The sequence below is a fragment of the Bos taurus genome, chromosome 5, assembly GCF_002263795.3.
Source record: "Bos taurus isolate L1 Dominette 01449 registration number 42190680 breed Hereford chromosome 5, ARS-UCD2.0, whole genome shotgun sequence".
NCBI lineage: Eukaryota > Metazoa > Chordata > Mammalia > Artiodactyla > Bovidae > Bos > Bos taurus.
In genome coordinates this window covers 44,541,260-44,567,627 of record NC_037332.1, presented here as the reverse complement: position 1 = coordinate 44,567,627, position 26,368 = coordinate 44,541,260, and the positions used below count along the sequence as shown (strand labels likewise).

The window sequence follows — 26,368 nt, the reverse complement described above, 5'->3', positions numbered from 1 at the left end:
TACTAAATTTTAAAGCTAATTATGGAGAGCATTAATCCAGTAATTTCTTTTAGAAGACGTGAACGATCAAGAGAAAGGGATCATAGTAGATCACGAGAAAAGAGTCGGCGTCATAAATCCCGCAGTAGAGATCGTCATGATGATTATTACAGAGAGAGAAGCCGAGAACGAGAGAGACACCGGGACCGGGACCGAGACCGGGATCGAGAGCGTGACCGAGAGCGCGAGTATCGTCATCGTTAGAAGGTGGGTATTCCTTGTTCCTGTTGTTTTTAGCATACCTATTATTAATAGTAATTATAACTCCAAGGCTATTGTTTATACAGTATATACCCACATTTTATATCGTCCAACTACTTGTTCTGAGTTTAATCTTCTGGAATCATCTGAGGTAAATGACAGGTGAGTAATGACAGGTAAACATTTTGACCTCTTATCCTTAAATATTGCTTGTTTGAGTTACAGCTTTTAGGTTTCAGACTGTTAATGATCCTAAGAAAGCAAGAAAATAATCAAGAGGACTCATTGTCTACTTCTAAAATCTAAAAATTGGAATTCTCTTAATCACATACATAGTTTGCATGTGATTTAAAGTATAAAATAGGAGTTAATTCTTATTATAATATGCTTGGACTTCAAAAAATAAATTTAAAGTTTCTCTCCTTGAACTAACTTTATTTATCCCTAAAAATTTTATAGACAATCTGACACTTGTTGCTAGTTGGAAGGTGGTTTGTTAGCATTGAGAAAAACGTTTTTTTTTTTTTTTTAAAGAAAAGACACTTTTCCTGCCATCTGGGCTTTGTTTTTAAAAGAAAAGAAACAGTATTCTTTGATTTGCAAAGAAGATAAGAAAGTTACTCAGTTAAAATGAATTCAAGTATTCCTTATAGAGAATTTTAAGCTGTATCAAATCATACATCTCAGGTTAGAATAACCTTGAAGTAATCTTCTTTGATGTTTCATTCATAAACCATAATCATTGTGTCTTTTTTTTTCTGTATTTTAAAACTATTGTGTACATTTTTCATAAAGCGGGAAGAGTTTGTCTGTTTATACTTCATTTTCACGTGTAATTTTATTTTTATATTTGTGAACAGCATTTATTCATGTGAAGAGTGGGAAGAGGGCACTATAAGGCTTGTGCATGTGACACAAAAGTTATTCTGTAAACAGATTTTTTTTCTTCATAGGTTGGTGGCATATCCAAATTAAATTAGACTAAAACAAATCCCTTATAGGTTACTACTCTTTACATGATTATTTTCCATAACTAAAATTGGTAAATACTTTTGAAAATTCAGTAATTGTTAGTGTTTAGATTGTTATGGGCAAAACCAAAGACTTGTGTGTAATTCTGTGACAGAATAGCAGTTTCTTTAAGTAAAGTAGATATATTTTAGCAAATGAGATCATTTTTTAAGTAATACTACTTAGAAAACAAGCAATGTAAGTCTTATTTTTGTGGTTTACAAATAAGTTATCATTATTTACAGTTTTAAGAGCTTTTTGAAGGGAAAGGCAAGTTTGAATGCTTTTCCTTGCATTTTGAATATGCATCTTGAATATATATCAAACTGTAATTTTAAAATAGTTCTCCATGTACTGTATTATAGAACTTAATACGATTTTCAAAACATTATTTTAATATAAGGCAAAATTTTTTTTACTTTTAAAACTAAGCTTTTTGGAATTGATACTGTTCTTGGATGTAAGAATTGAATGTTGTGTCATGTAAAACTAAACATTAGATTTTTTAGATGTAGTCCCCCACCTCTCCCCAAGTTGAATGGGCCTAATCCCATCTTAAAAAAAACTCCCAGTGCTCATCAGTTGCTTTAGGTGAGTTATGGCCACCTTAGTAAATGCTTAATGTTCATCAGTCATTTCATTTAAAGTAAGATACAGGTCCTTCAAGTTATATTTTTACTTAGACTTTGTCAGTTACCAATAAGCTGCTAGTTACTGAAGTCATGAGAATGGAACTTGCATACCTTTTCAGTCTTCTCCAGGACTGAACATGCCCATTAGGGGCATTCTGAACCAGTTTATATCCAAAGTTAATTAACAGGTTTTCTTACTGGTTTTAGTTAAACTAGCATAGATAGATAGGTAAACTCTTTCTGAAAAGCCCATTGCTAATTTTAAATACCTTAAATTAACTAACATTACATTCCAGTAATGGGTACACCTAACTATATCATGGTTTGAGTTTCATTACATTCAGACATTAACTATGAATTCTTAACTTGCAAACTAAATATTGTTGGCATTTTTTCTTAATCGCTGATGTGTACCATACCAAAATTCCCATGTTTTGTTTGTACATTATAATCAGAATTGAGTTGTAATATTGTTATGTGCCTTCATCCAAGCAAAATTTTACATACGCATTTCCAGTGCAAAAAATTTTGTTAACCTGGAATATTGTACCTTTGCTATATACCAAAAAGTATTTATTGCTGATGTAGACATGGAATAAATGGGGTGGGGGGAATTGGGATTAAATATATCCAAGTGAAAAACTTTCTTAAGCAAATAAAAATATTTTCATATTTAATCACCATCAAAATAAGGTCTATTGACCTTTTTTAGAAGTTTTAAAATATGAGTCCTTTTGAACTTTCATGTAAACCTTAAATGGACTAAATGGAATAAGAGTAATTTGGAAGCTGAAGTGAATGTCACTGTTAAGTCTGTATACAAATAAAACAATAATGTGACCTATTATTAAAGTGATCAATGGCTAAAAGGGCAAGTTCTTAATTTAACTGGAAACTTAATGATGTTGGCAAGCTGTTAATGTCTGTCCCATCTTAATTTTTTTGTGTTTGAACTGTTGGTAATGTTAATTGCATTCTCTCATTTTAAAAATGTATTAGTTTTTCTAAAAGCATTTAATATCTAAGTTCAAATATATAATATTTTAATGAGAATATCAATATTGTGAATTTCAGCATGTAAATACATTGTGCTTCATATTCTGTAATTTCTGCCTCAATTCTCAGACCACTCTGAGCAAAACAAAAGTAGTTCAGTGTTTTTAATATTGTATGCTTTTTACAGAAATAATTTTATTTTCAAAGTTATTTTCTTTCATGTTTCTGTTATTACTTGTTGGGAACAACCCTGTTCAGCAAATTTCTGTTAATGGTTCTGCTTTTGTTTGTATGCTGAAGAGTAATGAAAGGATTTTTAAAAAATACTTTTTATTCATGCTTTTCCTCTCCCCGACACATGACTTGACACATTCTCAAATCATTATCCATTCCTTTGATTAGATTTTTAAACATCATGTATGGGGTATAGGTTAAATAATTATTCTTTCCTTTGCTATATGATTTCTCTTCTCCTATCATAAATATTATGATCTTAGATTTTGTTGTCATTGTATAAGATTTAGGGTGTTTTACATTCCTTACTCAGTTTTTTAGCTTTGCATTAATTTGGGAAAAACAAACCAAAAAAGCCGAAAGAATCGAATGTTCTTTTTAAATGTTAAGATGTTTTATCTCCTTAAAAGTTAGTGTTACTTTGAGTCTTAGTTGAAAATTAAGTACTTCTAATTATCTGATGAATGATACCGGTGGTGATGAGATTTAAAAATTATTTCTGCAATTCTTAGGTCATCTGAGATCACTAATATTACCCATCCCTGTGTTTATGGTTTCCCCATATATTTTAACTGCTTCATCTGGATATGCTACCTCTCACTTTTAATTTTCCTTGCTTTTAGTAGAAGTAGCAAAACCTGTGTGACTACACAGATATGTTAATTGCAGTGAAAATAAGGTAGTAAGTGATCCCTAGAATGTATGTGTAGTGTGTTTTGCTCACTGTGGTTTAAGAATATGGTTTTATTTACAAATAATTAATGTTCCCTGTTTCTTAAAAAAAAAAAAAAAAATCAGTACCAATGTGAGTCACCTTGATCTCTCACCTTCATTTCAGTGTAAAATTTGCTACCATTGGTTTAGTTTGTGAGATTGTTTTGAATAAATACTTAATTAGAATGAACAGTTACCATTGTTTAAAAGAAGCCTAATAACCAAAAAAGGAGTAAGGGTGTCATGTATGCTATCCAGATTTACTAATATAATGCCTTGGTGGTAGCATGTTTTAACTCTAAATCACAGCTTATTTTGAAATGGCCATTTTGTCAGATTTTGGAGCAAAGATGAGTATTTCTTTGTGAAGTTTATTTCTGCCATTTAGTGGACTGCCTGGAGCAGCAGTCATGTTATATTTCATAGTGTAATAAAATTCTTTAGTTAAAATGAGGTAAGTACTGTCTCTAGAAGTGGAAAGATGAAAGTACAAAATGTTTTGGTAGTAAGGAGGTTTTTTTGTAAATATCTACCATAAGCAAGATTTTGTGTACTATGTTCTAGTCAATGCAAGAAGGGATGTTGATTTTAAAGAGTTGTTTTAGATACTTCTCTGTCTTCTGCCCACCTCATCTCCATTCCTCTCTGAAATTTTCAGATAAAAAGTGAATTTTGTTATACTGAGTTAATAAATTAGAATCCTTCAAATTCAGTATATTAATGTGAAAACCTGTAAAAGATCCATATCTAATATGGATCAGTTACTTCATAGAAAGATGAAGTACCTGATACCAGTACATTTTCTTGGATAAATTTCTAACAGAAGCATTCATTATTTGAGTTGTTAATACTGACTTGATCTTAAATTATCTTGGGATTCCCTGGTAACTCAGCTGGTAAAGAATCTGCCTGTAACTCAGGAGACCCCTGTTTGATTCCTGGGTTGGGAAGGTCCCCTGGAGAAGGGATAGGCTACCCACACCATCATTCTTGGGTTTATCTCAAAATCCAGGTGCTTCTCTGTATTGAAATTTTAACTTAGTGATCACTTTATATACTCATTAAAGAGCCATAGATTCCATCTGTCTCAGTTTTTTTTACATCTGTTTACATAGATCTTCCTTCTATAACTGATAGCTAAAGCAAGACATTGTGTAGCTTTGACATTATAGATTTGACTGCATGGTATTCTGAAAATATGACCACTGAATGTATTTGTTACTTTTAAGCTTCTTTTTTATATCTTTGTTTATGTAGATTTCTGCCTAGAAATTTGAGACTATAATATGGAATTGGGTTATTGGAAATGGGTTGTATTGCCTTCAATTTTGCCTTTTTTTGAGATTGTAAAATTTGTATTTCCAAATGGATACATGTAAAGTGTTTAGAAATAGAAATAAAAACTGTCAGATTATCCCCCAGATTTTATGTCTGTATGGTGAAAATTAGAGATTTATTAGTAGTAAAAGTCTTATCTTTAAAGCAAACAATAAATGTATTCATCCTAAAGATACATGTTGTAATTTCACAAACAGGATTCTTTACATATAAAGTAGTAGAACTTCTCCATTCAGAATGATATAAAATTGCAGAATATGCCATATGGTTTTTGGAAGGGTTGGGTATTTTTGTTTTGCTCATTGTGACTTAATTTTTCCTTCTTAATTAACCCTTTCAGTATGACAGAATAATTAGGGCGATAGCGTTCTCTTACAGTAAGAATTGTGAATTTCCTATTAATTTTTTTTTGGTTAGAATATATGCCTTGTCTCTCTTTAATGCTTCAATACCAGTTTGTTTAAGTGTACTGAAAAGTAGTAAAGATATGTGAAAGCCAGCCATCTTCCAGATTTTTTCCATGAAATAATTCCACCAAAAGCTTTATCAACATAAGATAAAGTACAATAAAAGTTAGCATTAAAAAAGGCTTAAGTATCTATATGAAAAATAAGGGCAAATAAAAATAGTTCAAAAGTTTCAGGATTATAGTGTCTGCTTTTCTCTTTGCAGTTGTAAAATTTAGGTTTTTACTGCTAGGCAATGTGAGTATGTGTATTGATGCTCTTAAGATGCTTACACCCTAGTTGAGAAGGAAAGGACATGAAAGAAAATTTATAGTTAGTTGTGACAGAATACTAATTATTCTTAATTGTAGAGCAAAAAGTATTTTTCTTAATTTTATGGAAGACTGTCACTAAACATTGTGCCCTTTTGCCTCTTACATCATCTTATTATTGACATGCTCTCTTGGAATTTATATTTCAAATAACTGGTGTTTCAGTGGTCACTAATATCACATTAATTGAATATGTTTCCTTTGTGAACCTCTACCTGAAGTTTGCATTTTTATGTATTCCAAAAATTTTAGTTTATCTCATTTATTGGGTTTTTTTTTTCCTTTTTGTGAATTTTCAATGAAATTTGTAGATTCCCATTTAGCTTGTTTTGGTTTAGTTTATATACATTAGATATTTTGATATAGGTGAAATAGAGTGACAGTACTGTTATAAATTTGTATATGTCTAAAGATTTGTACGTGAATGTCATATTTATTTACATGTGCATACTGAGCTTATATTTACAAGTTTTGTAACATGGAGGTCCGTTTGATTTATATTTGCAGAAGTTCCTGTATACTGTCAAATACAACTAATTTGTACAATAATTTATTGCATTTATATTCAGTTCTCATTTGTTTATGAGTTATATAGAATTTATGTGGATGAATGAAATATTTACATTAAAATCATACAGGCATTTTCCATTTTTGTAGTATGAATACTTTAGAAAATGACTTACAGATGTTTCCATTTTCACAGAAACAGTAGCTGCTACAATTTCATTTGTTTCAGTCATTAAATTTATAAGGCAGTAATACTTAAGAAGAAGGAAATCAGAATGTCTCTTTTAATCATCACATAAATTGGGAGCATTCTCCATCACAAAGGCAGCTACTGTTTCAGTTATCTTATTTTGTGTTAGAATACGTAACAGTGACGTAGATGCACGACTGTGTATGTATAGTTAAGCCAGCGTTTTTCTGTGTATTATGGGGAATAGCAAAATCTACATCATAAATTTTGACACATTACAGCTGAAGGAAGAGGAACACCTTCCAAGACAAAACAGTCTTCTGGAAAAATGACGCTTATCCAGCAGTTTGCTTCTTGTGATTGAACTGAACCTGTAAGGATTCATGGATAAAATGAACAGGAATAGATCTGAATAAAGCAAATCTGCATAAATGGTAACCAGTAGCTCTACTTTTATTTTTTATGTTGCTTAACTGTTTTATTTGAAGGAAACCTGTGTGATTTAAAAAGTTAAAGCTTTTGCAACTTTATTACTGGTTATATACATTTGGCCATTATAATGTGCAAGCAATTGGAAAAAAAAAACGTCAAGTAAATGCTTGTTTTATAGTAGTTTGTTCTTGTTAAAAAAATGTTCATATGATAATGTCTGTAAACAGCACCACTTTGATTACAATAGATGTAGTGTTGTAATAAACTGTTTAATGGGGCTGATGTGTAAAGCTGTTCAAGTTATTTGATGTTTACACCTCAGGGAAAGTCTTGTGTTCAGCAATATCTAAAGATAATGTTACTATGACATTTATACTGTCGTTAAAAAAAAACATTGCAATAGCGTTTTTGGATATGCATCAACCTAATCTTGCGTTCAGTGAATTAAACATACTAATTAAGTGTCTCTTGCCCTTGATTTTGATATTAGAATAGGTGATTACCTGGATATTTAATATTTCTATATTCTGCTTTTCTAGCTGTTTTTACCTAGTTAAGCTTGTGACTTTGCTGAATGGTATGTAAACTTGTAAAAAACTGAAATTTCACGACATAGCAATCCAGTCATTGTGTTAGGGGTCAACAAAGATTTTGTGATTTTAACATTTTAGTAGAAACCTACACGTGATTTGCTATAGTAATGCAGCTTAATTACAAGACACATGTACTGAAACGCTTAATTGTAAACTGCTAGCATTGAAGAAATATTTTGACAATTCTGATTTGATGCAGCGGTTATTTGCTATTTTATATTGATAGTGCTTATGGTTTATTTTTGAAGCCATGGGCGATGTAAATATAGGCAGCCGTGCAGCAGACAAATGTGAGTAAAGAAAGCCTTAGTTTTATTTTCCAGTTACAGAAAATAGACTTCTGAAGGGTGTGAGGCTTATTAACATTGGGTTGTATTCTCCTGTATGTGTAATGGGAGATTATAGGTGTACCTGTCTCCACAGTTTAAGGAGTTCTGTGTATTCATGCAGTCTGTTTAATTCACGCTAAAATTATCTAGTTAATCAAAGGTTTTTTCCAAACCTGCCTTGCATATGAGCCCACATTAAAAGCACCTGGCTAGCATGTGTTCTTAATCAGCATAGGCAGCGTGTCAGTTTAGGAAGGTCATTCTGAATCACTGCTTCAGAAATTTGAGTTAAAACCTTTAAGCTTGTTTTTAATGTTTTTAAAATCTAATTATCTTTGAGAGATCTTCTGATAATACACATTTTTAAAGTATAGCTAAATTTTAGGACAGTGCTAGTTGAAGCACCCTGGTATAACATAACGTGCAACCTTAGAAGCCCTCCAGAGAACTGCAGTTCTTCACTTTCATGTTGTCCACCATCGTACTAGCTCTTATAGAATTAGCTGCTCCAAATATTGCCAGTTTTATTTTAAAACATTTTGTGATTAGGGTAAATGCATGGAATCACTGGTGTTCATCAGAACTATTTGCTCTCAGAAATGATTTTTTAAGTGTTCTGTCTTGTTGAAAATGCAGTTGGCTTTTTAACATTTGAAAGTTGTATCAAAATCAGTTTTCTTGCTTTGTGTATAGGTGGTGTTAGTTTTTATTATTTCTTAGCTTTTTTAATATTACAATGCCGTAATGCGAAGAAGTATGGACATAAATATTACAAGGGAATTAGTTAATAGTTTAAAAGGTAAGTAAATGTCCATGAGGATACAATTTTCTCTGAAAAGTTTAAAAATGGAATCATAAAAATCTTAACTGTGCTTGAATTTGAAATGAAAACTGGAAGTTTTATACTAATTAAATCCTTCATATATGTTTTCATTTTTTTTTATCAGTGGAACCCTTTAAATTGCTCATTCTATATCATTCTTCTCCCCGCTTGGCTGATCTCATTACGTACTTTTGTTGCAGACAATGTGAGTGTACTATACTTGTTTGCTGTTAGTCTATTATTTTTAAGTGTCATCAAAAGGGAATAACTTTAGATTTGACCAGTTTTTGCGAAGTCTTTATCTGATACATGAATGTATAACAGTAAAGGTGAAAATGCAAGCTTTGTTTTATTCTTCATACCCCCCCCTTTTTTAATGGGCTGATGTTACTGAAAACTTTTTTAATGTTAAAAATAATCCAAAGAGATTCATCTTTACATGGACACCAAAAAAGAGTCCCAGAGATCTTTTTTATTTCTTTTTAATAATAACTGTAATGGCTATGAAATCAAAACTTGAGTTTAATTTTAAGCCATAGCATTTATTAGTGCTATGCAGTCACATTCCTTTTAGCTGGTAAAGTTATGAATGAGTGATACAGCACCTAGATGGTATTACTTCTGAAGCAGCCCTTTGAATTGAATGTGCTTTTGGTTAAAGGACATAGGTTTTGGAAAGGATATTCCAGTATAAATTTGTGAGTGTTTTGTCGATTTTCATAAGCAAGATTTGGAGTAAGTTGCAGTGGCTAATGATCATAATTTAGCCCATTTACCTAGAATATTCTTAAGCAGTTAACTACAATTTGGAGTTCACAAAAAACTTATGGATTGTAGCTTAAGGTATTATTTTCAGTTAATTCTCCTATGGAGATTATTACTTTGTTTTCTACTAGTTTATGGTCCGTTCTTAAAATAAACATGGCGGTTTTAATCAATGTTGTATAACATTTTATAGTGAAAGAGGAAAATAATTGGAATGGTAAAGACTTTTTTTCCTTTATGTGTTAAAATGTGCCAATAACCTAAATACATACTGTTTTATACAATGAGATACTACTGCAAGACTTTCTGTTGCAGTGCTCTCGACATTTTGGTTTTCATACCTGAATGATCATTGTGTTTTCTGTATCTTGTAAGATGGCCTCACTTTTGTGTTTTAAGCATTAGCTTGTTTTTTTAAGAGGAAGTTTATGTTCTAATTCTTTACTGAGAACACAGTATTGAGATCCTAGCTGTTTTACATATAACTGCCTTTTAAATTTTATCCATTAAGTTCGTTTGCATCCCATGGCCATCTGTAATGTTTCCTGTAGTTGTATGTACTTTTAAGTGCACGCTTATCCATTGTACACATTAGACATTTTTTGTGCTGAAATATATTAAGTGGGATTTTTGTAGCAAACATTCTATTTTTCTGTTCTGCAGTATTTGTGTTGTTGTTTTCTACATTAACCTTCAGTTTAAACACTGGTGTATGTGTTTTATTTTTTTAGCAACTTGACTCTTAGAAGCCTTAGACTAATTTTTTAATAAACACTAAACCAAAAATTATAAATTTATTAAGATGTGGCCTTAAATATAGCATTCCTTGTGTTTGTAATGTGAGATTTTTGATTTAGAGATTTCAAAAGATTCAGGATTAAAATAATTGTAAGCTGAAATAGAAAATGTGTTTTAAAATGTCTAGGCTTCTGGGAGGAAGTTCTTATACTCTTCTTTCTTGGAATCAGAAAGAAGTAATATGAAGTTTTATAAATACTCAATAGGCAGTTGTATTGTGTTTGGATTGATTTAGGTTTGTCTTAACCAATTTCTTTAAAGTTTCAGGTTGTTGGTATTCACTCTGAATGTGCAGCTATTATGGTTTTTTATGGGACATATAAACACTTGGTTAGGTTTATATAGATTTTAATGTTTTAAAGACTTCCTGCTATGTTAATTAGCCTCTTGTAATGGGAGTTTTTAAAAATATTAAGTAGAGTTTAATTGAAGTCACACAAATCTTGAAACGGTATCTGCAGACAGTAAATACTTAAGAGAGTTTTTCATGTGGGAGTATCCTAAAACTCCTGCCATAGATGTAAATGTTTTACATCAGTTTCATAATTGGACAGACCCTGCCTTTAGTGGAAACATTTCATTTGGAAGATGTGTTCTTTTCGTCTCATTGTTACTGCGTAATCCTTCCCAGCATTTGTAAGTTAAATTATTTTAAAATGGTGAATTCATGTTTATTTTTTTACTTTGAAAATTGTAGTACTCAGGTGGTATTTAATGGGAAAAGATCCTTTGGGGTAAATCATAATGTGTTCTAAGGAATGCATCTATAACATTGATGACTTTAGCCTTAAAAAAAAGGTCTATTATTCCTCCTTCCTCTTCATTCCATGATATATTAGCAAAGTAGTTTACAGCCTTGTACAGCCTTACAAAGTTGTTTTACAATTTTTAATGGAAAGCCCTTAACAAAAAATTGTATCATATTACCACTATACGTGAATTACTGAACCACGGTTTGTAAATAATTTTATCTAATACCAGAAGGCCAAAGAAAGTCTTAAAATTTTAGCTATTGACTCTATGGTGACTTCACAATAAAATTTCTGTGCAAAAGGTAAGGTGATATTTGATCAAATAAACACATCTTTTTGATGTCCATGAGAAATAGACTTCCATATTAGCTTCTATTAAAAAGCTCATTCCATTTTATTAAAATGATTGTAATTGCAATTTTGTGTTTAATGTTTACTTTCTGTCTTTTCTTTCTTTAGCATTTAGGTGACTGTTCAGCAGTTTGCTATATGGCCATTGTTGGCCTTTAAACTGCACTAGTAACGAGCATGGTATTTATCTTGTATTGAAAATAAAACACAGTTTTTATAAGACTTTGCAGTTTGTCTTTTTTGTTTGACTTATGATTTGTTAACTGTTGTGTATGGTGTGAATAATAAATCCATATATTTGCAATATAACAAATTGCTGGTATTTTATATTTAAGCCACCCTCCTGGATAGTGGTGGTTTTTTTTTTTTTTGCCATTTTGATGGTCTTTAAAGCAGATGATATCTGACTAAAATTAGGATTTAGAAACCTAAAAGATTTTTAGGCTGTTTTATTTTTAAATCTAAGTTTCAGAGAACATTTGTTTAATTTTAGAGGATTTTAACCTTACTAGACTTTAATCAGACCTTTTTCTCCAACTAGAGGCTTAACTGGCAGCTAGACATCTCTACTGGAATGTCTGCTAGGCATCTCAAAGATAACATGCCAAGGCTGAATTCTTTTACCCTTGTGCATTCCCCACCACCTGCTCAGCCCCAGCAACTAGCATCAGCATCATTTCAAATGCTTAGGGCCAATACTTTGAAATTATTGACTCTTCTCACACCCTACGGCCAGTACAGCAAGAAATCTTTTTGTCTACTATATCTAGAATCTGACAACTTAATTACCGCTCCCACTACTTTAATTTTTTGCCTGTATCACTGGAGTGATTCCTAATAGGTCTCCATGCTTTCTGCTCCTGCCTCCCTATAGTCTGTTCTTGGCACAGCTGTCAGAGTTTCTGTCATATCTCTGTTCAAAGTCCTGCTATGACTCCCCATTCCTATTAGAGTAAAGCTTCAGTCCTTAAAATGTTCCTCTGTGATTTGGCTCCTAGTTCCTCTCTGGCTAGACCTCCCAGTACCTCTCTCCCTGCTCACTGCATTCCAGCCATTCTGGCCCTCCTTTTTATTTATTATTTTCAGCTACATCACATGCCTTGTGGGGTCTTAGTTCCCTGGCCACTCAACCACTGAACCTGGACTTTCAGTAGTGAGAGCTTGGAGTCCTAACCACTGAACCACCAGGGAAGTACCCTGGCCTCCCTTTTCAGTCCAGGTGTGTTCCTCTAAAATTCTTAAAGAACAAGGTGACGAAGGGTGAGATTGTTGGATGGCATCATTGATTCAATGGACATGAACTTGGGCAAACTCTGGGAGATAGTTAGGGAAAGGGAAGTCTGGCATGCTGCAGTCCATGGGGTTGCAAAGACTCAGACATGACTTGGTGACTGAACAACAGCAAATGTTCCCTCAGCATTTAGGCCATTTTCCTTGCTTGGAATGCTTTGGATATCTGCATGACAGTGTCATCTTAATGAGGTCTATTTTCACCTTTGTATTGAATAGAACCCACTGTCTTCCTTCATTCTGCTTTTTCTAAAGTGTTTTTTAGCTAAGAATACATAATATTAGCACAATATGTTACGTTTGTTGTATGTAAGACTGTAAGGCATATGAAGTCTCAAGTGCCTACATAAATAAATTGCATGTAGACGTTCAATAAATAATGAATGAATATCCTGAAAGTTTAGGTCTACCACATTATCCTGTTAAGCTTATGACAGTACAGTGATAAGAGCGAATTCAGCATCTTTCAAATTTTAAAGTATACAACACAAAACACTGGTCATGGCAAACACACTCTTCGAACAATGCAAAAAACAACTCTACACGTGGACATCACCAAATAGTAGTACTGAAATCAGATTGATTATATTCTTTGCAGCCAAAGATGGAAAAGCTCTGTACTATCAGGAAAAATGAGACCTGGAGCTGACTGGCTCAGATCATGAACTCTCAGATCATGAGATCCTTAGCAAAATTCAGGCTTAAGTTGAAGAAAGTAGGGGAAAACACATAAGCCATTCAAGTATGACCTAAATTCAAATCCCTTACAGTAATACAGTGAGGTGACAAATAGATTGAAGGGATTAGTTCTAGTAGATGAGTCTATGGACAGATACACAGGAAGCAGTGACTAAAACCATTCCAATTGCCTCAGATACACAGATGATACTTTAATGGCAGAAAGGAACTCAGGAGCCTCTTGCGGGTGTCAGAGGAGAGTGAAAAAGCTGGTATAAAGCTCAACATTTAAAAAACTTAAGATAATGGCATCCAGTACCATTACTTCAAGGAAAACAGAAGGGGAAAAAATTGAAGCAGTGAAAGATTTTGTTTTCCTGGGCTCCAGAATCACTGCAGACGGTCACTTCAGCCATGAAATTAAAAGACCCTTGCTCCTTGGAAAGTTACACAGGCCGAGATGTATTAAAAAAGTTAACACTTTGCCAACAAAGGTCCATATAATCAAAGTTATGGTTTTTCCAGTAGTCCTGTCCAGATGTGAGAGTTGGACTATAAAGGCTAGTGAGTGGAAGAGTTGATGTTTCAAATTGTGTTGGAGAAGAGTTCCTTGGACTGGAAGGAGATCAAACCAGTCAATCCTAAAGGAAAGAAAAAGAAAGGGAAGTGACGTCATTCAGTTGTGTCCAACTTTTTGTGACCCCATGGACTGTACCCTGCCAGGCTCCTTCGTCCATGGAATTTTTCAGGCAAGGATACTGGAGTGGGTTGCCATTTCCTTCTTCAGGGGGATTTTCCTGACCCAGGGATCGAACCTGGGTCTCCCACACTGCAAGCAGACTCTACCTTCTAAGCCGCCAGAGAAGCCCTTCTAAAGGAAATCAACCCTGTATATTCATTGGAAGGACTGATGCTGAAGCTCCAGTATTTTGGCCACCTGATGCGTAGAGCCATCTCATTGGAAAAGACATACTGGGAAAGATAGAGGGCAAGAGAAGGGGACACAGAGGATGAGATGGTTAGGTAGCATCAACAATTAAACAGACATGAATTTGAGCAAACTGGGAGACAGTGGAGGACAGAGGAGCCTGGCTTACTGCAGTCCATGAGGTTGCACAGAGTTGGATATTACTTAGGGACTGAACAACAACCACCACAAAATAATGAAAATTGGCCATTTAAACCATTTTAGTGGCCTTACGTACATTCACAGTGCAATGCAGCCATTACCTCTATACATGTCCAGAAAGTGAAAGTCGCTCAGTTGTGTCCTACTTTTTGTGACCTGATGGACTATACAGTCCATGGGATTCTCGAGGCCAGAATACTGGAGTGGATTGCCTTTCCCTTCTCCAGGCGATCTTCCTAATCCAGGGATCAAACCCAGGTCTCCCACATTGCAGGTGGATTCTTTACCAGCTGAGCCACAAGGGAAGCTGTACATGTCCAGAACTTCATCCTAAAGAAATCCTGTACCCACTAAACAATAACTGACCATTCCTCTCCCACTTCTAGACCCTCCCTGGCAACTTCTGTGCTTTCTATGAATATGTGTATTCCAGATACGTTATATAAGTAGAATTATAGAATATGTTGTCTTATGTGGCTGGCTTATTTCACTTAGCATACAGTTTTCAGGATGCATGTTGTAGCGTGAATAAAAATTTCATTCCTTTGAAGACAATATTGTGTTGTATGTATATACCATATTTCGTTTATCAATTTGGCCATTGGGGTTGTTTCCACCTTTTGGCTGTGGTGACTAATGCTGCTTTGAAGATCAGTGTATTAAGTATCTGTTTAAATCTCTTCTTGCAGTTCTTTCAGATACATATATGGGAGTGGAATTGCTGAATTTTATAGTAATTCCCAGGTGGTGCTAGTGGTAAAGAAGCCACCCACCTGCCAGTGCAGAAGCTGTAAGAGAAGTGGGTTCAAGCCCTGGGTCAGGAAGATCCCCTGGAGGAGGGCATGGCAACTCAGTCCAGTGTTTCCTTGAGGATTTCATGGACAGAGGAGCCTGGGGTTGCAAAGTCAGACATGACTGAAGTGACTTAACATGCACGCACATGGTAATTCTGTAATTTCCCATGTGGTGCAGTGGTAAAGATACTACTTGCCTATACTGGAGACACAAGAGACATGGGTTCTATCCCTGGGTTGGGAAATCCCCTGGAGTAAGAAATGGCAACCCACTCCAGTATTCTTGTCTGGAAAATTCCACAGACAGAGGAGCCTGGTGGGCTATACAGTCCATGGGGTCACAAAGATTCAGACGCAACTGAGCACACAGACAAGGTAATTTTATATTTAACTTTTTGGGGAACCCTGAAGCTTTTCCACAACAGCTGTACTGTTTCATATTTTCCATGAGCCATGCATGAGAATTTCAGTTTCTCCATATCTTGAGTAAACTTTTTATTTTCCGTTTTTTTTTTTTTTTTTTATAATAGCCATCCTTTGGGTGTGAAGTATGACACTGTGAACTGTGATTTTTATTTTTCCTTGAGTTTTACCATTTTTGCCTAATGTAGTTTGACAGTGTTGTGAGAGATGTACACATAAAGCGTTGTTATGTGTCTTGGAGAATTGACCCTTTTCTCATTATGTAATGTCTCTCTTTATCAGCTGTGATTTTTAAAATGACTCATGTTTAGCCAGTCTTTCCAAAGCATTTAATGAAGTTTTCTTTGAACCACTTGTGTTTGCACTCATATTTTGTTGCTTCCAGTTCAGTTCAGTTCAGTTCAGTGGCTCAGTCGTGTCCAACTCTTTGCGACCCCATGAATCGCAGCACGCCAGGGCCTCCCTGTCCGTTACCAACTCCCTGAGTTCACTCAAACACGTCCATCGAGTCAGTGATGCCATCCAGCCATCTCATCCTCTGTCATCCCCTTCTATTCCTGCCCCCAATCCCTCCCAGCATCATAGTCTTTCCCAGTGAGTCAACTCTTCGCATGAGGTGGCCAAAGTACTGGAGTTTCAGCTTTTAGCATCATTCCTTCCAAAGAACACCCAGGACTGATCTCCTTTAGAATGGACTGGTTGGATCTCCTTGCAGTCCAAGGGACTCTCAAGAATCTCCTCCAACACCACAGTTCAAAAGCATCAATTCTTTGGTGCTCAGCTTTCTTCACAGAAAAACCATAGTCTTGACTAGATGGACCTTTGTTGGCAAAGTAATGTCTCTGCTTTTCAATATGTTGTCTAGGTTGGTCATAACTTTCCTTCCAAGGAGTAAGTGTGTTTTAATTTCATGGCTGCACTCACCATCTGCAGTGATTTTGGAGCCCAGAAAAATAAAGTCTGACACTGTTTCCACTGTTTCCCCATCTATTTCCCGTGAAGTGATGGGACCATATGCCATGATCTTCGTTTTCTGAATGTTGGGCTTTAAGCCAACTTTTTCACTCTCCACTTTCACTTTCATCAAGAGGCTTTTGAGTTCCTCTTCACTTTCTGCCACAAGGGTGGTGTCATCTGCATATCTGAGGTTATTGATATTTCTTCTGGCAATCTTGATTCCAGCTTGTGCTTCTTCCAGCCCAGCGTTTCTCATGATGTACTCTGCATATAAGTTAAATAAGCAGGGTGACAATATACAGCCTTGACGTACTCCTTTTCCTATTTGGAACCAGTCTGTTCCATGTCCAGTTCTAACTGTTGCTTCCTGACCTGCATATAGGTTTCTCAAGAGGCAGGTCAGGTGGTCTGGTATTCCCATCTCTTTCAGAATTTCCACAGTTTATTGTGATTCACACAGTCAAAGGCTTTGGCATAGTCAGTAAAGCAGAAATACATGTTTTTCTGGAACTCTTGCTTTTTCCATGATCCAGCGGATGTTGGCAATTTGATCTCTGGTTCCTCTGCCTTTTCTAAAACCAGCTTGAACTGAAAGTTGACGGTTCACATATTGCTGAAGCCTGGCTTGGAGAATTTTAAGCATTACTTTACTAGCGTGTGAGATGAGTGCAATTGTGCAGTAGTTTGAGCATTCTTTGGCATTGCCTTTCTTTGGGATTGGAATGAAAACGGACCTTTTCCAGTCCTGTGGCCACGGCTGAGTTTTCCAAATTTGCTGGCACATTGGGTGCAGCACTTTCACAGCATCATCTTTTAGGATTTGGAATAGCTCAACTGGAATTCCATCACTTCCACTAGCTTTGTTCATAGTGATGCTTTCTAAGGCCCACTTGACTTCACATTCCAGGATGTCTGGTTCTAGGTGAGTGATCACACTATCGTGATTATCTGGGTCATGAAGATCTTTTTTGTATAGTTCTGTGTATTCTTGCCACCTCTTCTTAATTTTGTTGCTTTACATAATATTAAGTCATGAAATCACAGGAAATACTATCAGTGTAGTTTCAGAACACACACACTGAGTCTTGTGTAATTAGTACGAATTTTTTCTATACGAATGTGTAAATGAGTTTTATAGAGACTGTATAGCTAGGTTAGGTGGAGGGCATTTTAATCAGTTCTTACCATTGGGTACACTCAGATTATTCCACTAGATTTTTGACTTGTATAAAGGATACTATAATGAATATTCTTATGAGTAATTATAAATGCACATATTCTCCAGAAAGTAGTTTCTTGTGCTTGATTTAGTAAATATGAACAGTTGATGTTTTTGACACATAAAAGTGCCCTCTGACCACAGCTGTATGTGAAAATGGATATTTCTCCATTTCCTTTTGAATAATGAATGCTTTTAAAATTACTGATTTTAGATATGAAAATTGGTATCTTTTTTAAAAAATGTGTTTTTTTAACAGTATAATATTTTAAAATATTTAGTTTTAAAAATATCTTAACAATGTTTGCTGCCATCTAGTGATAATTTTATTTAAGAAATAAAACGGTAAGTCATAATTTAGTAATTTCGTCTTATAATTGAGGGAACAGTTAAGTGTACGCATTCAGACCGCAAATAATATACCAATTAAGAGCAAACTCAAGAGCTGAAAAATCCAAGCCAAGCTCTCATCCAAGATCTGAAAGATTCTTTTCTAAGCCGTTGTCCCTGTTAAGTCACAGCAGTACAGTAAAACCAAAAGATCAGGTGATGATGAGAATAATACTCTTGATGATTCTGATGAAAGCCATTAAGAAAATTTTATATCTTTATATTGTAAAGGTATAAAACTTTATATTGTAAAGTGTTACTTGAAGGGAAGGAATTTTGTACCTACATATTTTGTATTTACATGTAGATTATTTATTTGGAGAATATATTTACTTTTCTTTCAAGAGTATATAGTATTCTAATGCCATTCTGAATAGAATTCTCAGGGTAGGTGTAAGAGTGTGGGCTTAATTTGACTTAACTACATAATACCTGTTTTATTTTTAATCCTAGGTGAATTGCCTTTTTTTTTTTTTTAGCATTTGAGTGTCCACTCTGTGCTATATGTGGCATTCAGAAAGGATATATAAGCCAAGGGATATTCATTTTGTCCTTTGAGAGGAAATAAAATAATTTATACCCGATGAATATTCAAAATGACTACAGAGTACAAAATAGCATGAGAACACAAAACCATGTGCTGTCTGGAAGAAAGCAGTTGAAGTGACAGACATCTACTGGCCACTGTCCCATGTGGTATTTTTAAGAAATCAGTTCCATTGGAGTTCCTCATTTTATAGGTGAAGAGAGAAATTTAGGAAGATTCAATAGCAAAGCAGTAATCCACTTTTGGGTCAAAAGAGCCGATATAGAGACTGTGACAGTGGGACTTAGTTGTCATTACTTACAGAAGATAGGAGATGGTGTGGAAGACTACAGTTTATTAGAGTCAAAAGATTATGAAGCTCTGTGAACATTAGTGTAGAAACAGATTAAGTAGTACTAAATTTAATAAAAGATGTGCAAGTCCTTTTGAAGGAAGTTTTGAATATTTGGAGTCCTTTTGATTTGATATGGACTCAAATCAATGGACAAACCCATGTTCGTGAATCAGAAGGTTTAATGTAAGTATAACAGTTCCCTCCAAATTGACTTACAGATCCAACTAAAATTTCAAGAGGTTTGTCAAGTCTTACTGTATATTACAGTCTGCTTCTAACCTTTATGTGGAATTAAAAGCAAATAATATGGACTTCCCTGGTGGTCCAGTAGCTAAGACTCCTGTCCCCAGTGCAAGGGGCCCGGCTAAGTTCCATGGTCAGAGAACTAGATCCCACATGCCACAATGAAGATAGAAGATCCATCTTGCCACAACTGAGACCTGGTGCTGCCAAATACTTTTTTTTTTTTAGTTAATAAAAATTTAAAAAAGAGGAAGGGAAGAGTTGCTGTCACATACCAAGACCTGTAATAAGATAGTGCAAACTTTATACAGCAATAAATTAATAGGCCCTGGAACAATACAGAGGGGCCAGAAACCACATATAAATGAAAACTAGAGTTTATGCTAAGATGGAAATTGTAAAGATTATAATGAAAAAGAAAAATGAACTCTTTACCTAATGCTACACATAAACATCAATTCTAGGTGGATTAAATGTGGATTTAATGGGACAGACAAAGCTAGACTATTAAGAAAAAATACATAGGAAATAATTTCATGACCATGGATTAGACAAGGATTTCTTAAGATATAAGTGCAAATCATAAAGGGAAAGATTGATAAACATAAATAAGAACTTCTGTTCATTAAAGACACATTAATAGAGAAAAGACAAGCCCCAAAGTGGGGATTTGCCAAAGAGCTGACTTGTTAGACCCTGATACTGGGAAAGATTGAAGGCAGAAGGAGAAGGAATAACAGAGTGTGAGATGGTTGGATGGCATCACTGACTCAATGGATGTGAGTTTGAGCAAGATCCAGGAGATGGGTGAAGGACAGGGATTGCAAAGAGTCGGATGCAACTGAGTGACTGAACAACAAAGTGGGGAAAAATACTTGACACATAAAACGAATAAAGGATAGTATCAATATATAATAAACTACAGCTCTATAAGAGAATAACAAAAATCCAGTGGAAAAATGGGCAACAGACATGAGTTAATATTTCATACAAAGATATTCCATAAGTACATGAAATGTTCAACTTCATTAGGAATCTGAGAGATGCATATTGAAATCACAGGTGCCATTTCACACTTAGTATATAGGCCAGGGGGAAAAAAAAAGTTTGATAAGTTCTGTGTTGGCTAGGATATGGTGCAATGAAGAGTACTGCTGGAAAGGATGTAAATTGTTACAATGACTTTGGAAAACAGTTTAGCATTACTTTGTAAAGTAAATGTGCATATATATGCACCACGGAAACTTGATTCTTTGTGTGTGGAGGCTTTTACAAGAATGTATATAGCAACATCATTTTTTAATAGCAAAAAACTAGAAACAGCACAGATGACCACCGACAATAGATTAATAGTAGGACATCTGTACAATGAAAATAACTACTCGAACTGAAAAGATAACTCTAGCTGCACACAGCAACATAAATGAATCTTAAAATTATGTTGACTAGAAAAAGCAAGTCACAGAACATTCACACAGTATATTTCTATTTATATAATGTTCCAAAACAGGCAAAATTTTGAAACTGTATTAGAGATTCCAATACAAGGAAAACCCTAGAAAAGTTCAAGGAAGTCATGAACAACATTTAGTATAGTACTGGAGGCAGGGAGGCAGAGGAATACAGTTAAGGGAGCATGCCACAGGAGGCTCATGAGGTGGCATATTGCATTTGTTAATTGTATGGTTTGAACTGTAAATATATGTTAGATATATTTAATACAAAATAAGATTGCAGTTATAGAAATTGCCTGTTGTGTAAGTCCAGATGAATTCTAGATTATGCTATCATACCTAGAATACCTAGATAATGCCACTAACAAGTATTTAATACTTAAGGTAGATCTCCAAAAACGTTGCAAATGCTACTTTAAAACAACTGATTTCCTATTTGTGTTTGAAGATTCATTTGAGTACCAGTTTACTTGAAGTAACTGTAAATAAATTTGGTGGCTCAGAAGTTAAAGCATCTGCCTGCGTCTGCCTGCAACGCGGGAGACCTGGGTTCGATTCCTGGGTCAGGAAGATCCCCTAGAGAAGGAAATGGCAACCCACTCTGGTATTCTTGCCTGGAGAATCCCATGGACAGAGGAGCCTGGTGGGCTGCAGTCCACGGGGTCGCAAAGAGTCGGACACAACTGAGCGACTTCACTTTCACTTACTTGAAGTATGAGTTAGCACAATCTGTTGAGGGCATAGTGATGGTAGACAGATAATGTTATAACCAGTCTCCTGGTCTAATCAGATTCTTAACAAGAAAGAAGCATGTATAGTCTAGAAAAGTGTATTTTAAACTAATACTGCTTTTATGTTTTATTTCAAATTTTCAAATAATGTAAAGCATTGTTTTTGTTCAGTTGCTAAGTCAGTGTCTGACCCTGTGACCCCATGAACTGCAGCACGCCAAGCTTCCCTGTCCTTCACTGTCTCCTGCAGTTTGCTCAAACTCATGTCTGTTGAGTCGGTAATGCCATCCAACCACCTCATCCTCTGCTGCACATTTCTCCTATGGCCCTCAATTTCCCCAAGCATCAGAATCTTCTCCAATGGGTTGGGTCTTCACATCAGGTGGCCAAAGTTTGGAGCTTCAACATCAGTCCTTCCAGTGAATATTCACGGTTGATTTTTCTTTAGGATTGATTGGTTTGATCTTGCGGTCCAAGGGACTCTCAAGAGTCTTTTCCAGCACCGTAAGGTTTATATTTATCAGAAGTGAGCTAATGACAATACTTTCTCTCAGAATAGCCTTAAAATACAGTACGGGTTAAAGGAAGCCAACTGCCTGGTGACCAGTGTCCCAGGGTACTGGAATAGGCAGTTACCAACAATGGTCAGTAACAAGTAAGACGTTCTGAAATTTCAGTTAGATGGGAGGCTACACAAAAGTATATTCTGTGTATCCGTTGACTTGGAGGGAATGCAGTGGGCAATACAATCAATGTACATGGATGTAGACTGAGAAGTCACCCTCCCTCACTGAGCAGACTATTCTGGAGTTTTCTGCCTCCTAGAGCCACTCTTGCCTGGAGAATCCCAGGGATGGGGGAGCCTGGTGGGCTGCCATCTATGGGGTTGCACAGAGTCAGACATGACTGAAGCAACTTAGCAGCAGCAGCATTAGAGCCACTCTGGGTGAAATTTTGTACTTAGTAATATACCTGTGCCAAGCCATTTCTGTCCTCCTTATGTGATGTGGTGCCTCCTTTTTTCAAAAACTGAAAAATAACTATTCATGCTAATGACTCCCACATTGGAGGCAGTCTACTTCTTGAAGAAATTAACTAAGATGGAGATAACCAGAGCTAGAGTCATCTTGAGACAAAGGGGGCTCTAGCGTAGTGTTGGAGAAGGCAATGGCACCCCACTCCAGTGTTCTTGCCTGGAAAATCCCATGGGCGGAGGAGCCTGGTAGGCTGCTGTCTATGGGGTCGCAGAGACTTCACTTTCACTTTTCACTTTCCTGCATTGGAGAAGAAAATGGCAAGCCACTCCAGTGTTCTTGCCTGGAGAATCCCAGGGACAGGGGAGCCTGGTGGGCTGCCATCTATGGGGTCGCAGAGAGTTGAACACGACTGAAGCGACTTAGCAGCAGCAGCAGCGTAGTGTTAGAAGCATCTGCCACTAGGTGGCAGGTCAAGATTGGTTAGGGAAGCTGGTATATGGATGGCAGTGAATAATGTCTTCCAGATGAAAGGCCTTAATTACCAATTACTGAGTGCTTACTAGATGCCAGGCACTCTTCTAGGGCCACATTAAAAAAAGACAAACACACAAAAAACAGCCTTCATCTTAAGATTAGTGAAGAAAAGGTAATTTTTCTCTGAAGCAGTGGATTTATTTTCCTCAGTTTGGAGGGCTCCTGTCTGTGAGTTCTTTTTGAATATTATGGAGCTAAATTGGCTGAAGAAAACATAGCTCAGGAACTTAACTTTTTGAGTGTCTTTTATGTGCACTTTTCAGGGTTAGTCCCAAAAGAGGTGTTGCTGCAGTATTTAGGATATCTTGGGAAGAGGGGTTTATGTGAGGTCAAATATGGTGTTCAAATCAGAATTTGTATAGATAGCATCTCTCTCCAGGTAGGAGAGATTCATTCATTTAACAAGTGTGCTGACCACAGATCCAGGAGCTAGATATGCAGCCCTGGCTGTGACAGATAACATGCTTCTTGGAGCTTGTATTTAATGTCAAATTTACCAACTGGTGTTAAAGTTATTAAGTGAAGTAAAGCAGGGTATTTTTATACAGGTTCATCAGGGAGGGACTTTATAAGGTGCAGTTTGAACAGAGATGCAAAGACAGTAAGGGTGTCAGCCGTGTGTATATCAAGGAGGAGACCATTCTAGTGGAGGGAATAGCAAGAGCAAATGCCCTGAAAGGTAAGTGAGGCAGCAAAGGATAGGAGAATGAAGGAAGGAGAATGGTTGGAAATGGATTTAGGAAGATGTTTGGGGGCATGGCTGGGTAGGGCTTTATGCTGCTGCTAAGTTGCTTCAGTCGTGTCCAACTCTGTGCGAACCCATAGATGGCAGCCCATGAGGCTCCCCCGTCCCTGGGATTCTCCAGGCAAGAACACTGGAGTGGGTTGCCATTTCCTTCTCCAATGCATGAAAGTGAAAAGTGAAAGTGAGGTCACTCAGTCGTGTCCGACTCTTAGCGACCCCATGGACTGCAGCCTACCAGGCTCCTCCATCCATGGGATTTTCCAGGCAAGAGTACTGGAGTGGGGTGCCATTGCCTTCTCCAAGGGCTTTATAGGGAATGGTAAAGATTTTAGTTTTTACTCACAGAGTGACAGGAAGCATGGGAGGGTATGAGTAGAGGAGTGTCGTAATCCCACTTTTATCACTGGTCACTATCTGGAGAAGAAATGGTTAGGGAACAGTTGTGGGAGCAGGCAGACCAACTGGAATGATTTTGCATTAGTGTAGTGAGGAATTGAAGTGGTTTGATTGAGGCAATAGTTACGGAGAAGCAGTAAGGCAGTATATTTTAAAGATAGAGCTGACTACTTGTTGATGGACAAAAGCTGAACGAGAGAGAAAGAAATCAAAGATATTCCTATAGTCTTAAGAAATAGAAAAATAGAATTGTTCTCTACTGAGATAAAGACTGGAGGGTTGGGTGGGATTTTTTTTTTTTTTTTTTGGTGGGAGCAGAAATAAAAAGTTTCATGGTGGGCATGTTGAGTTTGAGACAACGATTAGGCTACCAAGTGGAGCTAGGTACTCATTTCAATGTACATATTTGGAATTCAGGACAATTTTATGACTAGAGGTACCACTGTGTGAAATATCAGTGTCTAAATATATTTAATATTTAAAGCAGTGGGAGCAGGTGAGATCACCAGGAGAACAGTGATGGATAAAGAAGACAGGTCAACAGTCTGAAAAAGGGGGCTCCTATACCTAGAAATGGAGAAGGCGATGGCACCCCATTCCAGTACTCTTGCCTGGAGAATCCCATGGACAGAGGAGCCTGGTAGGCTGCAGTCCATGGGGTCGCAAAGGACTACACGACTTCACTTTCACTTTTTACTTTCATGCATTGGAGGAGGAAATGGCAACCCACTCTAGTGTTCTTGCCTGGAGATTCCCAGGGACGGTGAAGCCTGGTGGGCTGCTGTCTGTGGGGTCGCACAGAGTCGGACACGACTGAAGCGACTTAGCAGCAGCAGCAGCATACCTAGAAATAGGGAAGATAGAATGATGCAACAAAAAAGATAGGCAGCAGCTCCTGAGGCAAGAGAACCAAGGAAGAAAGGAAGAGAGGAGAGAAAGAAGAGAGAGGTGGAAGTGTGGGGAGACAAGGAGGGAGTGTGGGATAGAGAGGGAAGGAAAGCAGAGGAAAGAAGGAGGGAGAGAGGGAAAGAAAGGGAGGGTGTCTTGGAAGCCTAGTTTCACAAAACAGAGTGAGGTGTGTCACACGCTATTGACGGTTTTGATAAAATGAAGACTGAGTTGACCTTTGGATGTGACATCTGGAATTCATGGTGACTTTGAGTGGAATGATATTATTGAAGTGGTGAGGATAAAAGGATGATTGAACTGAATTCAGGAGGGGATGATTGGAGAAAACATTTTATGGGAAAATAACTGGAAGGGAACGTTGCTAATCAGTGGATGTCTGGGGCCTTTCACAATCTGACTGTCATGTTGTATTCAGGAATGGCCAAGCCACATTTGAAAGGCCATCTTCCACGTGTTGCCTTGTATAAAGTTGAAGCTCCACATTTTTACAAGATAGCCACCTCCCAATGAGCTGGTCAGGGAGTAGTGAGTGTGTATATAAAGTTCTGGAATAGTGAACTCATTAAGGCCTCCACAGTCCTGATGATGGACCTTCATTTTGTTCTCACATAGTAAGCCAGTGTCCTCCTAGGGGACTTGGAGGGCATAATGAACTTTTACCAGAATTCGGTGTCTTATCTACTTAAAAAGAGCCTCTGTTTCTAACAATGCAAGCACTTAGCAAGGACACAAACTCTCACCATAACTCTAAACTCACATATTGCAGTCACAGTTACACTGGAGAAGTTCATTTGCCTCCAGGTACATGGGTTGGGAAGATCCCCTGGACTAGGAAATGGCAACGTACTCCAGTATTCTTGGCTGAAAAATCCATGGACAGAGGAGGCTGGTGGGCTACAGTCCAGGGGGTCTCAGAGTCAGACGCAACTGAGGGACTGAGCTTGCGTGCATGTATACTCCTTATACATATTTATTTATTTAGGACTATTTGTGAGTTAGCATATGGAATTAGAATCTTTTTGGGAAATCATGTAGGCAATTCTAGTAACAGAATTCTTTTGTAAAAGTGGAGAATTATACGTGAAAAGAACACAAATAATAGTTGCAAAATGTTGAATCCAACTCAACAAATCCT

General features: G+C 36.4%; 1 protein-coding gene across 7 annotated transcripts in view; it reads left to right on the top strand.

Moving 5' to 3' along the window:
- Nucleotides 1-26,368, top strand: part of CPSF6 (cleavage and polyadenylation specific factor 6) — a 69,840-nt gene that overhangs the window by 20,676 nt on the left and 22,796 nt on the right. For 2 of the 7 annotated variants that reach the window (XM_005206467.5, XM_005206464.5), the window contains 2 exons: nucleotides 54-246; nucleotides 6,922-11,705. In XM_005206467.5, the coding sequence (XP_005206524.1) occupies nucleotides 54-243 (190 nt within the window). In that variant the 3' untranslated portion in view covers nucleotides 244-246; nucleotides 6,922-11,705. 7 annotated transcript variants of the gene reach the window in all.